We start from the raw sequence: 12,304 nt of genomic DNA, 5'->3' as shown, positions 1-12,304 counted from the left end.
GCAGAAACAACAAGATAAAGCGCTTGCCGAGCTCATGCCTGCCCTGGAAGAGCACTTTCTTTTCTTCCTTTTTTTTTTTTTTGAAGAGCACTTTTCTAAGGGAATTACTGTTATTATCTCCACTGGCATCCCGGTCAGGGGTGCTGGGGAAGGTCTGGAAGGATAAAGAGTAGGCGGGCTGGGGGTTCCCAACCACACACAGGGTCCCTAAACCACAGTGAAGGGAATTTTGGGAGAGGGATCCTAAGGAGGAAAAACCAAGGCAACAGGTGGCCGGCAGTGGAGAGGGTCCCACAAGCAAAGTCAAAGATTTCGCTCCTGGAAACCAGTCCTCCCTACCCTGGGGTGGCTCAACTCTTCACAAACAAAGCCTGTGAGGCCCTGACCCCCCACTTCCTGGGGAGGGAAGCCTGCCCCCCTTCCTGGAGAGAGACACCCCTCCCCAACCTCAACTGTCCACTTATCTCTGAAGGGCCTGAATCACCAGCCTGTGGAAAGTTTTCAGCTGCCCCTCACCCCCCACCCCTGCATTCTTGTGTGAGGATGTCATGTGGGAGGAGTCTGCTCAACCCACTGGGCTCCCTCGCAACTCCCCCCAGTCATTGTCTGAAACTGGGAGTGTGCACTTGAGGTCACCTAAAGCAGGGGCCGCCTGAAGAGCAGAGGAGAGCTGGGAGGACAACAGGGTGGTGGGAAGGGCCAGAGCAGAGACTACACCACAGGCACAGAAAGGCTCTGAGGGGACGTCTCATTCAGAGGTTTGCAGACTGTGTTAAGCAGGGTTCTGAGGATTTGTTTTAAGAGGCAAGTGGAGCCCATGAGAAAGGGCTTCAGGCTCCTGCAATACCTGAAACCCTTTCATGGGTTGCAGGATCCATGGCTAAAAACCAAGTACACAGTCTGCTAGTATAGTTGAACTTCTTGTCTTACGGACAAGAAGCCTGAGGCCAGAGATGAAGAGAGATTTACTGAAGGTCACTCAGTCGGTATGTATAGCTGTAGGGCCTAACCCCCCAATTTCTCAACACCCTGCTTATCTCAGCAAAGAAGCTCCCAGAGAGAGGGGATGAGCTGGCCTTCCAAAGGTCTGCCTACATTCCACAAATGCCCTGCCCCACAGCCATTTCCAGAAAAAGTCACCCATTGAAAAAATCCACGTTGCTCTAGAGCTTTCCGCTGTCACAGGTCCTGGCCAGGCCAAGCCACAGCCTCCCAGTGTGAGCTCACTATTGCCCAGGCCCTGTTCCCAGAGAGAGTCTGATTTAATTGGCCCCCTCTCTGGGCTCAATCTGACATCAGTAGAAGACCCGATGGGAGGATCTGAGTCTATGGCCCTGGGGAGAGTTAGGTGGGGAGGGCAGATCCTGAGTATCCCCCCAACGCAGGCATTTTTCAAAAAGCTCCCCAGGTAACTGGCATGTGCAGCCAGGGGATGCGAATCCTGGGTTCAATTCACTCACCTCCATGTACAAAAGAGAAGCCTGAGACCCAGAGAGGTTAAGTGACTTGCCTAAAGTCACAGGGAGTTAACAGACTAGCTCCTGGGACTGTGCTATGTGCCCACAGTGCTGGTATATAATAGATACTCAAGGTATACTTGTGGGATGAATCAAAAATAACAATCACACTTAAAAACGCTTATGTGTCAGACGTTGACCTAAGAACTTTACAAGTATTAAGTCATTTGATTATCATAACAACCCTACAAGATGGGCACTATGTTCGTCTCCATTTTACAGATGAGGAAACCCGGGCACAGAGAGGTTAAGGAATTGGCTTAAAGTCACACAGCTAAATGTAGACCTGGGATTTGAACCCAGGTATTCTTTCCAAGAGTCTTCACTCGTAACCTCCATACTGTTTCTCAATGTATTCATTCTCGGTGAATGAGTGAATCCAATCATAAGGCCAGGAAGCCTCCAAGATTTTCACTAACAGAACCACTGCATGTCTGAGCAGGGACAACCTTACCAAGATCCCCACATCCCAGAGCTGAGACCAGATCCTGGACCACAGCCTCCACCCCAGTACCCCCCTTTCTCTGCCACCCCAGCACCGTCACTCACCCTGGCAGGCGTCCTCCACCTTCTCGTAGCCTGCTTCGCACAGGCACTGGCCGATGGGCACCAGCCACTCGCCGTCCACGGCACAGTGCATGCGGGGCTCTTCACCCCCGGGTGGTACCACAGCGTGGTCCAGGCAGGTGCCAGCCACGGTGGCCAGGGAGGGCGCGTCGGAGCCCGCGATGGTCTCGGGGAAGTGGGCCAGCCCCTGCAGCAGCTCGGGACACTTCTTGTAGTAGACGCGGACAGAGAGCAGTGCCACGCAGGCACCGATGTCCTGAAAGGCCAGGTAGAAGCCCTTGCGGCTGAGCGGCCCCACGGAGCGTTCCTCCACGTTCAGCTTCACGTGGCGTGCTTCGAAGTCGCTGCTGACTGTGATCTCGTCGGGCGCGATAGTGTCGATCTTGGTGAACTGGCGCTTCTGGAAGTTGGTGCCATAGTCCACGTCAGACTCGGCGTAGTAGAGGTTGAAGGTTTCCTTGCAGGAGCTGGCGCCCCCAGGGAAGCTATTGCAGTCACGCACGGTGAACTTGAGCTCGATGAAGATGCGCTCGGCCTCACCGCGGTATACCCAGTTGGTGCGGAGCCAGTTGTCCTGGTCGCCAGCCACCACGTTGCACACGGAGTACATGTAGATGGGCATGTCGTCCATGATGTTCTGCATGAGGTCCCACTGCACGGGGCCGACAGGTTAGTGTGGGCGGGTGCCTGGGGGAAACTGAGGCCCAGAGGCATCGCCCAGGTGGCAGAGCTGGGCATCAGGAAGCTGCTCTATGGTTCCTGCTGTCCTCATTCTACAGGGAAGGAAACTGAGGCCCAGGGAGGGGCTTCAAGTCACTGTCACACACTACAAGTGGCTGAGCTGGATCTGACCCCCTGGTGTCCCTGACGCCAGTGTTGCAGTGCTGAACTCGGATATTACACAGTGAGATGAGGGTGGGGGCTGGGGGTCCCATGTGACCTCAGGCAGATCACTTAAACTCTCTGAGCCTCAAAGTCCCCCTTGTACAATGGGGGCAAAAACTACCTCAGAGAACTGCTGTGAAGATAAATGACAGAATGTCTATCGAATGCTGAACACATTGCCTGGTGTGGGTGACAGTCATACAAGGCAGCTGGTATCATTATCATTATTATCTCTCTTATTATTATCATTATAATTCACTGTGTAGATGTGTATGAGTGGCAGGGAAGAGGTTAAGTCAGAAACAATGGATAATCACCCATCACTCCTCAGAACACTGCTCAGCCTCCTCCAGGAAGACTTCCCAGGTTGGGCCAAGATTGGGGCAAGTGCTTCCCCCTGGCTCCCACAGTCTCTGTTATCTTAGCACCTAAGTGGTGACAACTACACCTGGCTCCCACACGAGATTCTGAGCTCCTTAGGGCAGAGACTGCATCTAGTTCATTTCTGTATCCCCAGGGCCTACCTGAAATGGAGTAGGTACTCAGGAAAGTATTTGTTGAATGAATGAGCAAATGAATGAAAAAACCAGAAGGGGCCAAGAAAAAAGACCTGGGCTGCATTGTGTCACACGGGCCTCAGATGCCCTTGAGCCTCAGTTTCCCACTCTATATCATGACGGGGTTGCATTAGGTGATCTGTGCTCTCTCCCAGCTGAACATTCCAGGATCCTGGAAATCCACTAGAGTTCAACTCCAGGCCTCCTCGGAGCTAAGGTGACCAGGGACAAGTGCCTGACTCCACAGATCTGGCCAGCAATAGAAACTGTCCCCAGCTATCCCCCTGGAGACACCGCTCTCCCCAGCTGAGGCCCCAGAACAAATTCAACAAGGGGAAAACTGAGGCCCAGAGAGCAGCAGTATCCTCCCCAAGGCCACACAGTCGTCACAGGCAAAGCCAGGGAGAGGACCCTGGGGTCTTGCCCACCGGTCCAGGTCACAGCGGGGCAGGGCAGAGGGAGTGGAGGGAATGAACTTGGGTGGGAAGGAGGTAAAACAAACTCAACCCCGAGCAGGAAAGGGAAACAACAGCTGGGGGAGCGGGGAGAGGGCCCAGCAGGAAGGAACCTGATCCGGTTTCCCGGGGCTGTGGGGACCTGGGAGCCCACATTCCCTGTCTCTTCCTCACTCCTCACTTCCTGAGCTGGGATGTCAAAGGCAGGGGGAGCCTTTAACCCCTTCCCACCCAAGAGGGGAATGAAGGGAGCGAGAGGGGGTCCCTCTTGACCCTCAGCCTTCTGGGGCATCCAAGGGTCCTGCTCTGCTAGGGCCTTCAGCTGTCTCCCCAGCTCTTTCCACCTCTCGGGTCCCTTCCCCACCTTCCAACCCCAGCCTGCCCAGTTGGTGTGAGAAGCAGGAACCTGAGTTTGAACGCTCGCTGAGCTGTTTGATCTGGGCAAGGCCCCATCCTCCCTGGGTCTCAGCTTCCTCATGCCCACACCCGCACCCTGAAGGCTTACCCCTTTGCCATATGGGTGAGTGAGCCAGCCGAGTTCCCCTTTAGCTGCAGCAAAGTCCAACAGGACGACTGGAAGAGATGAGAGAGGGCGCTGGGTGAGCCTGGGGGTATCTTCAGGGGTCATGCCATGGTGGAAAAGGTGAGAGTCCCCCAGGAATCCCAAGAAGCCTTGAAGGCTTTCTCAGCCCTCAGAGAGAGACCCCACCACACAGGGTCACCATGTCCAAGAGACCCGTCTCTCCAGAAATAGGGAAGCAGAGCTCCAGGCAAGGGATGGGACCTAGTCAAAGTCACAGAGCAGGTTGGGTGAGGCCTCACGTCTCCCAGCCCACGCCACCCCCTCAGCCGCCCCCAGCTGGGCAGAGCAGGACAGAGCTCGGCCCAGCAGGGGAACAACAGCTGGGTAGAGAGCTGGGGCAAGCAGGGCTATTAAGTGACACCACGCTGCCCCATCTGCTTCCTGAAACAGGGCCCCTCCGCAGCACTTCACATGCACGTGGGCCTTGGAGGCACTCTTGTCCGATCCTGCCACGTCCCCTCCATACACACACAGCACAAAACACCCTCAGCCCCACCCAGGCCACGTAGCACATGCCTATGCAGCACATGTATGTACACACATGTCTCATGGCCCTCCAAGAGGAGAGAGCTGTTCACAGGTGGGAACAGCTCCAGGGAGGGGAGCAGGATTGGTGGGGGGGTCTGGAAACCAATCTTCCCACCACAAAAGCCACAGAGCAGGCAGGATAAAGCCCTGAACCCATAGGGGCTTTTAGGAGGGACCCAAAGATACACACAGCTGGCAAGGTCCCCTCCCTGGGAAAATCGCTCCCGCTGCCCCCATCCCTCACACCCTGGCCACTGCCCTGCCAGGGGTGCCTAGGGGACCAGGGATGGAAACCCTTAAAGAGGACTTCCAGGCCCAAAGGGAGGGACCAGATGCCAGGACCACACTATCCCCAGAGAAGCATCTGGAGCCTGAGGGAAGGACACATTGCCAGGGGCTTCCCTAGATCCAGCCCCCGCCTTGGGCACCTCCCACTGGTCCACCCCCGGTTCTGCCAGGCTCAGGGGCTACAGCCAAGACCCAAGACCCCAGTATGGCCCCCTCGTCCATTTCCAAGTAAGGTCCAGGTAGCTGCCAATAGAAGGTACCCTCCCTGGAGGATAACGAGATTGGAGAAACTGAGGCATGGACCCTATACAAGGTTCCTGGATTCCAAGAGTAAAGCCCTAAGGTGGAGGGGGTAAGGGACCAAGTGCTTACTTCCTTTGGAGTCTGGAGCATGAGGAATATGGCCTCAAGAAGGTGCATTCTTCAAGGCCTAGGCCTGGAAGAATGACTCTAAGGGTGCAATCCCAGGCAGGAGTAGATGGGCCTCATTTAGAGAGATGGGGAGGGAGGGGGAGAGGGGCCTGAGTAGAGTCTGAGAAACCCTTTCCTGAGGACAGACTGCCCTGCTCGCCTGGGCTGAAGGCCCCCAGGCCTGGGGATGAAGCACTCTGCCACCTGACCGCTGCTGACCCGGGCCAAGTCTCTCTAGGAAGGGCCTCACAGCCCAGACAGGGAGAGGAAATCCGATGTGGCACCGGCCCCAAGGCTGAGGGGACAGGGGAGGGTGGCTGGGTGGGAAGAAACTAACCTTGAAATGTCGAGGAGAACATAAGCTACCACCGTAACCTACAGGATCCAAACAACCTTCCAGACTGGGAGTTCTTTGAGAGCCGGAGCCGCCTCTGTCCTCCAGCACTTAGCCCTGGGCCTGGCAATGGATAGGTGGGTGGCTGGGTGGGGGGGGGGTAGGGGCAGGGATTTGTTCGGACATGCCCAAGGCTCAGGCTTGGAAAACTCACTAACCCCACTAGCAAATGGAATGTCCTGGCTACACAGGAAGGAATCTGGGGGCTCCAGCTGGGTGTGTAGGCGGACAAAGGTGAGTGTCCCTCAAGGCCCTGCACACACCCCTTCCTTAGAGGCCTGGGAAGCTGCAGTCTGCGCCCCTGGGGAAGGGGGCTCATGGCTCCTAGGCTCTGAAGGGTTAACCTGGCACGGAGGGACCCCCACCACCCCTGCCAGAGCTCGCTCCCCTTCCAGACCCAGGCCTGACTCTAGAAATATCACAGGGCTCATCGGAGAAGAAAAGAAGCCTTCACACAGGAAGGAGCCCCCTCCCGGGGAAATTCCCTAGAACCAATCACCAGGAACAGGCGCCCAGCCCGGGTCCCTCCACCCTCCACCCAGCCGCACGGGTGCGGTGCGGCCTCTCCCTGAGCGGCCTCCGGGGTCTGAGGCTCCTGGAAGGGGTGAGGGCCAACAGCCCTGGAAGGGGCAGGGGCCAACAGCCCCTCGGCTGGCCCCGAAGGCTTCACTGAGAAGCCTGGGCTACGCAGGGCTCATCCAGGAGCCCCCCTGTCCCTCCTCCCACCCCCAGGAAAACCTCCTTCTCAGTCTGAAGTTCCATCATAAATGTCATCCTTCTGGGTCCATATTGTTTTAGGGCTCTTTACTCAAAGGCAGTACGACCACCCATTCCCCTAGTGTCACCTCCCTGCTCCCCCCATCCCTCCTGAACCAAGACCAGCTAATTCCTAGAGAAGCAGGGAGGCAGGGGACTGGGGACAGAGGGCACATTGGGCTCTTATGGAATCAAGAAGCCAAGGACTTTCCAGGCCTCCTGAGTGCTCTCCAGCCCACCTCCCAGCTGCACCTCAAGTCAGCAAGCCCTGCACCCCTGCCCAGCTATTCTCACTTCTCAGAAAAACACACCACACAACCGGGTGCGGGGGCCCTGGGCTCTGGCAGCCCAAGAAGCCAGATGCTCGGACCTAACCCTCCCTATACAGAGGGCCCTACTGAGGGAGGGCTTGGGCCTCCCTGTTTCCCCATTTGTAAAAGGAGGACAGATTCAGTGGCTGCTGAGAATTTAACAGGCTCCATCTGGGTCTCCCAAGGCAGCCTGGCTCCTCCACTCACGGGGAAGGAGAAGGGAAGCGAAGAGCAGCCTGGGTGAAGGTTTGAAGGGACTTGTGTCTCTGCACCCCCAACCCAGCCCCAGGCAGATCCAGCACATCCAGCCAGAATCCCGGCAGCTGGGCCATCACTCCCCCACCCCCCCACTACAGGCACACCTCCTTAGGGAGTCCTTCACAGGGACTCTTGAAGCCTAAGGAAGAATGTTCCCCTGTCCCTTTCCTCCCCCGTTCCATGGCGGGGGGCACTAGTCATCTAGGCTGGGGAGGGCTCGGCAGAGGGGCACAAGGACAAGGCTGCAGCACAAGAATCGCCCAGTAGCATCCGTCCTGCCTAATCCCCCCACCCCCCATGGGCAGCCTTCAAGAAAGGCCTGTAGTGAATCCAGCTGTCTCTCCCCTTCTCTCCAACCGCAATCCCCCAGGAAGGGGGAGGACGAAAAGCTGAGGGGGGGCGGGTATTGAGGATCACAGAAATCCCTGCCACCCACTCCTCCAGCACATTGGGACAAGAAACCCTGAGTGATTCAGGGACGGGGACAGGATGCCACCCCCGCCTCCACCCTCCAAGAGTTCCAGCTCTGGCCTCTTTTCCTCCCAACTTGGAACAGCAAAACCTCCAACCCCAGTTTGGGAGGCGGAAAAGGAAGGCAAGGCTCAAGGAAACTTCTCACCGGGCCAGGGCTTCCTCCGCACTTCCCCCTGGTGGAGCCTGCGGAAACCTCCCTCGGCCCCGGCGAGCGGGCAACACTCGTTCTCAGTCGGAAACTGAAACCGGCCTCGGCTGGGTAGACAGGAAGGTCCTCGGCCAAGGGCAAGAGCCCCCATCCTCTCTGCGATCCTAGCCGAGGGGCAACGTCCCCATCCACCACCCGCCCCGCCCAGGGCAAAGTCCGCGGCCCCTTGCGCAGCGCGGCAGCTGGAGCGCTGGGGCGGGGGTGGGTGATGCAGTCCCCCACCCCCGGGCGCTTGGACTCCCTGGTGGCCCTGGGGTGACGGCTCCACACCTTGGGCGGCCGCGCCCCCACCTGCCGCATTTCCTCGTTCTGAGTCACCCCTTGTTCAGAACGCTTGACTTTGGGACTTCCTGTCCGCTCTCGCGGCCCCGAGCCCGCCCCCCGAGCCTGGGAGTGCGGGGAGGGAAGGAGGGAAGGCTGTGCGTGGGCAGGTTGGCCCGAAGCTCCCCGCAAGCTCTGCTCCCCGACTGGAGGCATAAGGGGGCGTGGAGAAAATCTCAGGGAGCTGGGGCTGCTGCAGGGGTCTGTCTCCTCGCCTGTCGAAGAGACCCCTCCCCAAAATGAGGGGCCTCCACAGAAACGCCTTCTCCACAAAATCGGGGCAAGCAGGTTAGCGAATTCACCGTGAAGCTGAGCCGGCCGAAAGGCCCCCAGGTAGCCCATTCTCCAAGGGACCCCGAGCCCCCGCCGGGATGCGTTGCTGAAACCGCCACCCTGGCTGCAACCGTGTGGCCGCCCTGAGTCCCCCTTTTCTTTCTTTCTTTCTTTCTTTCTTTCTTTCTTTCTTTTTTAAAATTTTTATTGGAGTATAGTTGCTTTACAACGTGTTAGTTTCTGCTGTACAGCAAAGTGAATCGGTCATAGGTTCATATATACCCTCTTTTTTATATTTCCTTCCATTTAGGTCACCACAGAACATTGAGTAGAGTTCCGGGTCCCCTTCTCTGCGGCCTCTGAACCCCGCGCCCGGGGCCCCAACCTCTTAGTCCCCGGAGCCCCTATAACCCCGGGTGGGGGAGTCCCAGATTCGTCCCGATCGCAGCCAGCAAGTCCTCCCGACCTCAGCACTCCGGGACTGGGCGGCGCCAGGTCAGTTTCCAAAGTTGCGCGCGTCCAGGCGCGCCTGCCTCCGGGAGGAGCGGGGGTCCCGGGGTCCGGCCGCCGCGGCTGGGTCGGGCCGGGTGGCCGCCGGCGCGCACACTCACCTTCCTTGCCCTGCGCCGCGGCAGCCGCGGCCAGCAGGCAGCCCCACAGCAGGGCGAGGCAGGCGCGGGGTGCCAGACGCTCCATGCCGCGCTCCTTGCTCTCAGCCCGGTTCTCCGTGCCCGGCTCCCGCACGCCCGCGCGCAGGCCTCGATGTCCGGCTCCCTCCTGCCGCCTGCGCGTAACTTCTGCCCCGAGTGCTTAATGGAAGTTGAGTGAGAACCGGCTCCTGTTCATTCATGTCCCGCGCTGACGTCAGCGAAGCCACGCCCTCAGGAATGTCTTTAAAGGGGCCGGGCTGGCACCCGGCGAGATGGGAGGGGAAGTCCCGAGGGGTTTGGAGGGGCTCTTTGGGCCCGCTGGACTCGCTGGCGCCCCCCAGGTCCATCCAAGTTTGAGCGCCTCCAAGGGCCAGTGCAACCAGGGCTAGTCCTCGAGGATCTCTGAGCCGGAATCCTCGGCCCAGACGTGGGGAATGGTTTTGCGCTGAGCCATCCCCCACTCTCACCCTTTGCCCTCTGGGGCCGAGCTCATCGTTGGCCCGGTGGCCTGAACTGAAATGGCCTGGAGGGTCAAGAAGCAGTTGCCTGCTTAGCAGCTTGTTTGGAAAGAGAGCTCCAAAATAGACCCAGATGCCCCTCTTCCTGGGATTTCTAAACTGCGGGGCCCGGCCGCCGCGGCTGGGTCGGGCCGGGTGGCCGCCGGCGCGCACACTCACCTTCCTTGCCCTGCGCCGCGGCAGCCGCGGCCAGCAGGCAGCCCCACAGCAGGGCGAGGCAGGCGCGGGGTGCCAGACGCTCCATGCCGCGCTCCTTGCTCTCAGCCCGGTTCTCCGTGCCCGGCTCCCGCACGCCCGCGCGCAGGCCTCGATGTCCGGCTCCCTCCTGCCGCCTGCGCGTAACTTCTGCCCCGAGTGCTTAATGGAAGTTGAGTGAGAACCGGCTCCTGTTCATTCATGTCCCGCGCTGACGTCAGCGAAGCCACGCCCTCAGGAATGTCTTTAAAGGGGCCGGGCTGGCACCCGGCGAGATGGGAGGGGAAGTCCCGAGGGGTTTGGAGGGGCTCTTTGGGCCCGCTGGACTCGCTGGCGCCCCCCAGGTCCATCCAAGTTTGAGCGCCTCCAAGGGCCAGTGCAACCAGGGCTAGTCCTCGAGGATCTCTGAGCCGGAATCCTCGGCCCAGACGTGGGGAATGGTTTTGCGCTGAGCCATCCCCCACTCTCACCCTTTGCCCTCTGGGGCCGAGCTCATCGTTGGCCCGGTGGCCTGAACTGAAATGGCCTGGAGGGTCAAGAAGCAGTTGCCTGCTTAGCAGCTTGTTTGGAAAGAGAGCTCCAAAATAGACCCAGATGCCCCTCTTCCTGGGATTTCTAAACTGTGCACCAAACCGTCGGAGGTCAAGGAGAGCTTCTCTGCTCAGGGGCCTGTAAGAATACAGTCATCTGAGAGCAACCTCGTCTAAAAACGAGTCAGACATGCATATCTCCTTTAATTCTCATCTGGGAGGGAGATGTCATTATCCCCATTTTACAGACGAGTAAACCGAGGCTCCAACAGCTTAAACAATATGCCCAAAGGTTGCACAGCTCAAAGGTATTAGAGTCAGGATTTGAATCTGGGTAGTCTCTGCTTTAACCACTGCCCATATTGGGAAAGGGTGGGCAAGAGGCTGCTGGGTAGAGCGCCCCTATGCCCCAACCCTGGCATGGTAGAATCATTTGGTCTGTTTTGACACTTTGGAGGACAGGACACCTGCTTCCCACCTGCCCCTTCAAGGGACCTCTCCCCAACAGTTCCTCAGACATGAGCTCATCTCCCCTCCTGACAGAAGTGGCTGGTGCTAGTGAAACAAACGGGAAATGGCCTCTCTCCTGCCTGCCTGGCCACCCACGGTTGCCTATTGCCCAATCGCCATTTGGCCAGTCCAGTGCAAGAGGAGCAGCTGTAGCAAGCCTGGCTTCCTGGGAGGCTACAACCCCCTCTGCCCACCTCCTTCTCTTTCACCCCATCCTCTTCTTGACTCTCCTGGACCTGCTCACCAGACAGCCACACTGACTTACTCTGGTACCCAGGTCCTCCCTGCCAGATGTGGACATCTTGGACCCTCGGCCTTGGCGCCAGCCCTTGGGAAGCGGGTCCAGACATCTCCCTTGGAAGGGGGTGGGAGGGTTAATTACAGGTGTTGGGATAGTATAATTAAAGCCTTCGACCAAGATGATGGGAGGAGAGCCTTGGTCTTCTGAGAGTGTGTGAGTGTGCAAGTGTCCATGAGATTGAGTGTGTGGACATGTGTATGTGTGTGTGTGTGAGCACGTGTGGACATGAGAGGATTTGTGTGTGACTATGAATGTGCCGTACTTGGCAGTGGTCAAGACTGCAGGCTGTAGAGTCAGCCTGTGAGTTTTTGGACATTTCACTTCTTGGAGGCTCGGTTTGCTCATCTGGAAGATGTATAAACCTACTTCAGAGGGTTACTGTGAAGATCAAATACGATCATGCATGTTAACTGCAGAAGCCAGGATGACGGAACGCGCTTGTTAAATCTCAGCTGTTATTATGGTCACACGTGGTGCAGCCAGAGGAAGCAGCATCTGTAACGGGTGGGGCAGGAGGTGTGCACAGGGCGCTGCGCATGGCCGGTGAGGGGTGTGTGTGTGTGTGTGTGTGTGTGTGTGTGTGTGTAGTACATGGTATGGATAAGTGTTTTGCATTTTGTGTTGGACCGTCTGGGCTATGGACATTGTGTGGTGAGCATAAGATTTCCTGTATGTTGTATGTAAGACTGTACATGTGTGTTACATACCACTGCAGGCTCTGAATGTTGGACGCATCACTAGAAGATGCGGTCCAAGAGGGCAGGGATGTTTGTGGAAAACAGGCAGCATCTGACACATAGTGGGTATTCAGCAA

General features: G+C 57.8%; 1 protein-coding gene across 1 annotated transcript in view; it reads right to left on the bottom strand.

Moving 5' to 3' along the window:
- Window positions 1–9,482, bottom strand: part of EPHA2 (EPH receptor A2) — a 26,964-nt gene extending 17,482 nt beyond the window's left edge. The window contains exons 1-3 of the mRNA XM_007459273.1: window positions 9,398–9,482; window positions 4,487–4,554; window positions 2,067–2,736 (exon numbers count right to left, since the gene is read on the bottom strand). Of these exons, the coding sequence (XP_007459335.1) occupies window positions 2,067–2,736; window positions 4,487–4,554; window positions 9,398–9,482 (823 nt within the window). The remainder of the gene's footprint in view (window positions 1–2,066; window positions 2,737–4,486; window positions 4,555–9,397) is intronic.
- Between the last annotated feature and the right edge of the window lie 2,822 nt (window positions 9,483–12,304).

The sequence above is a fragment of the Lipotes vexillifer genome, unplaced genomic scaffold, assembly GCF_000442215.2.
Source record: "Lipotes vexillifer unplaced genomic scaffold, Lipotes_vexillifer_v1.1 scaffold496, whole genome shotgun sequence".
Classification (NCBI taxonomy): domain Eukaryota; kingdom Metazoa; phylum Chordata; class Mammalia; order Artiodactyla; family Lipotidae; genus Lipotes; species Lipotes vexillifer.
Note: the sequence above shows the minus strand (reverse complement) of the source record. Positions and strands in the feature narration are given on the sequence as shown.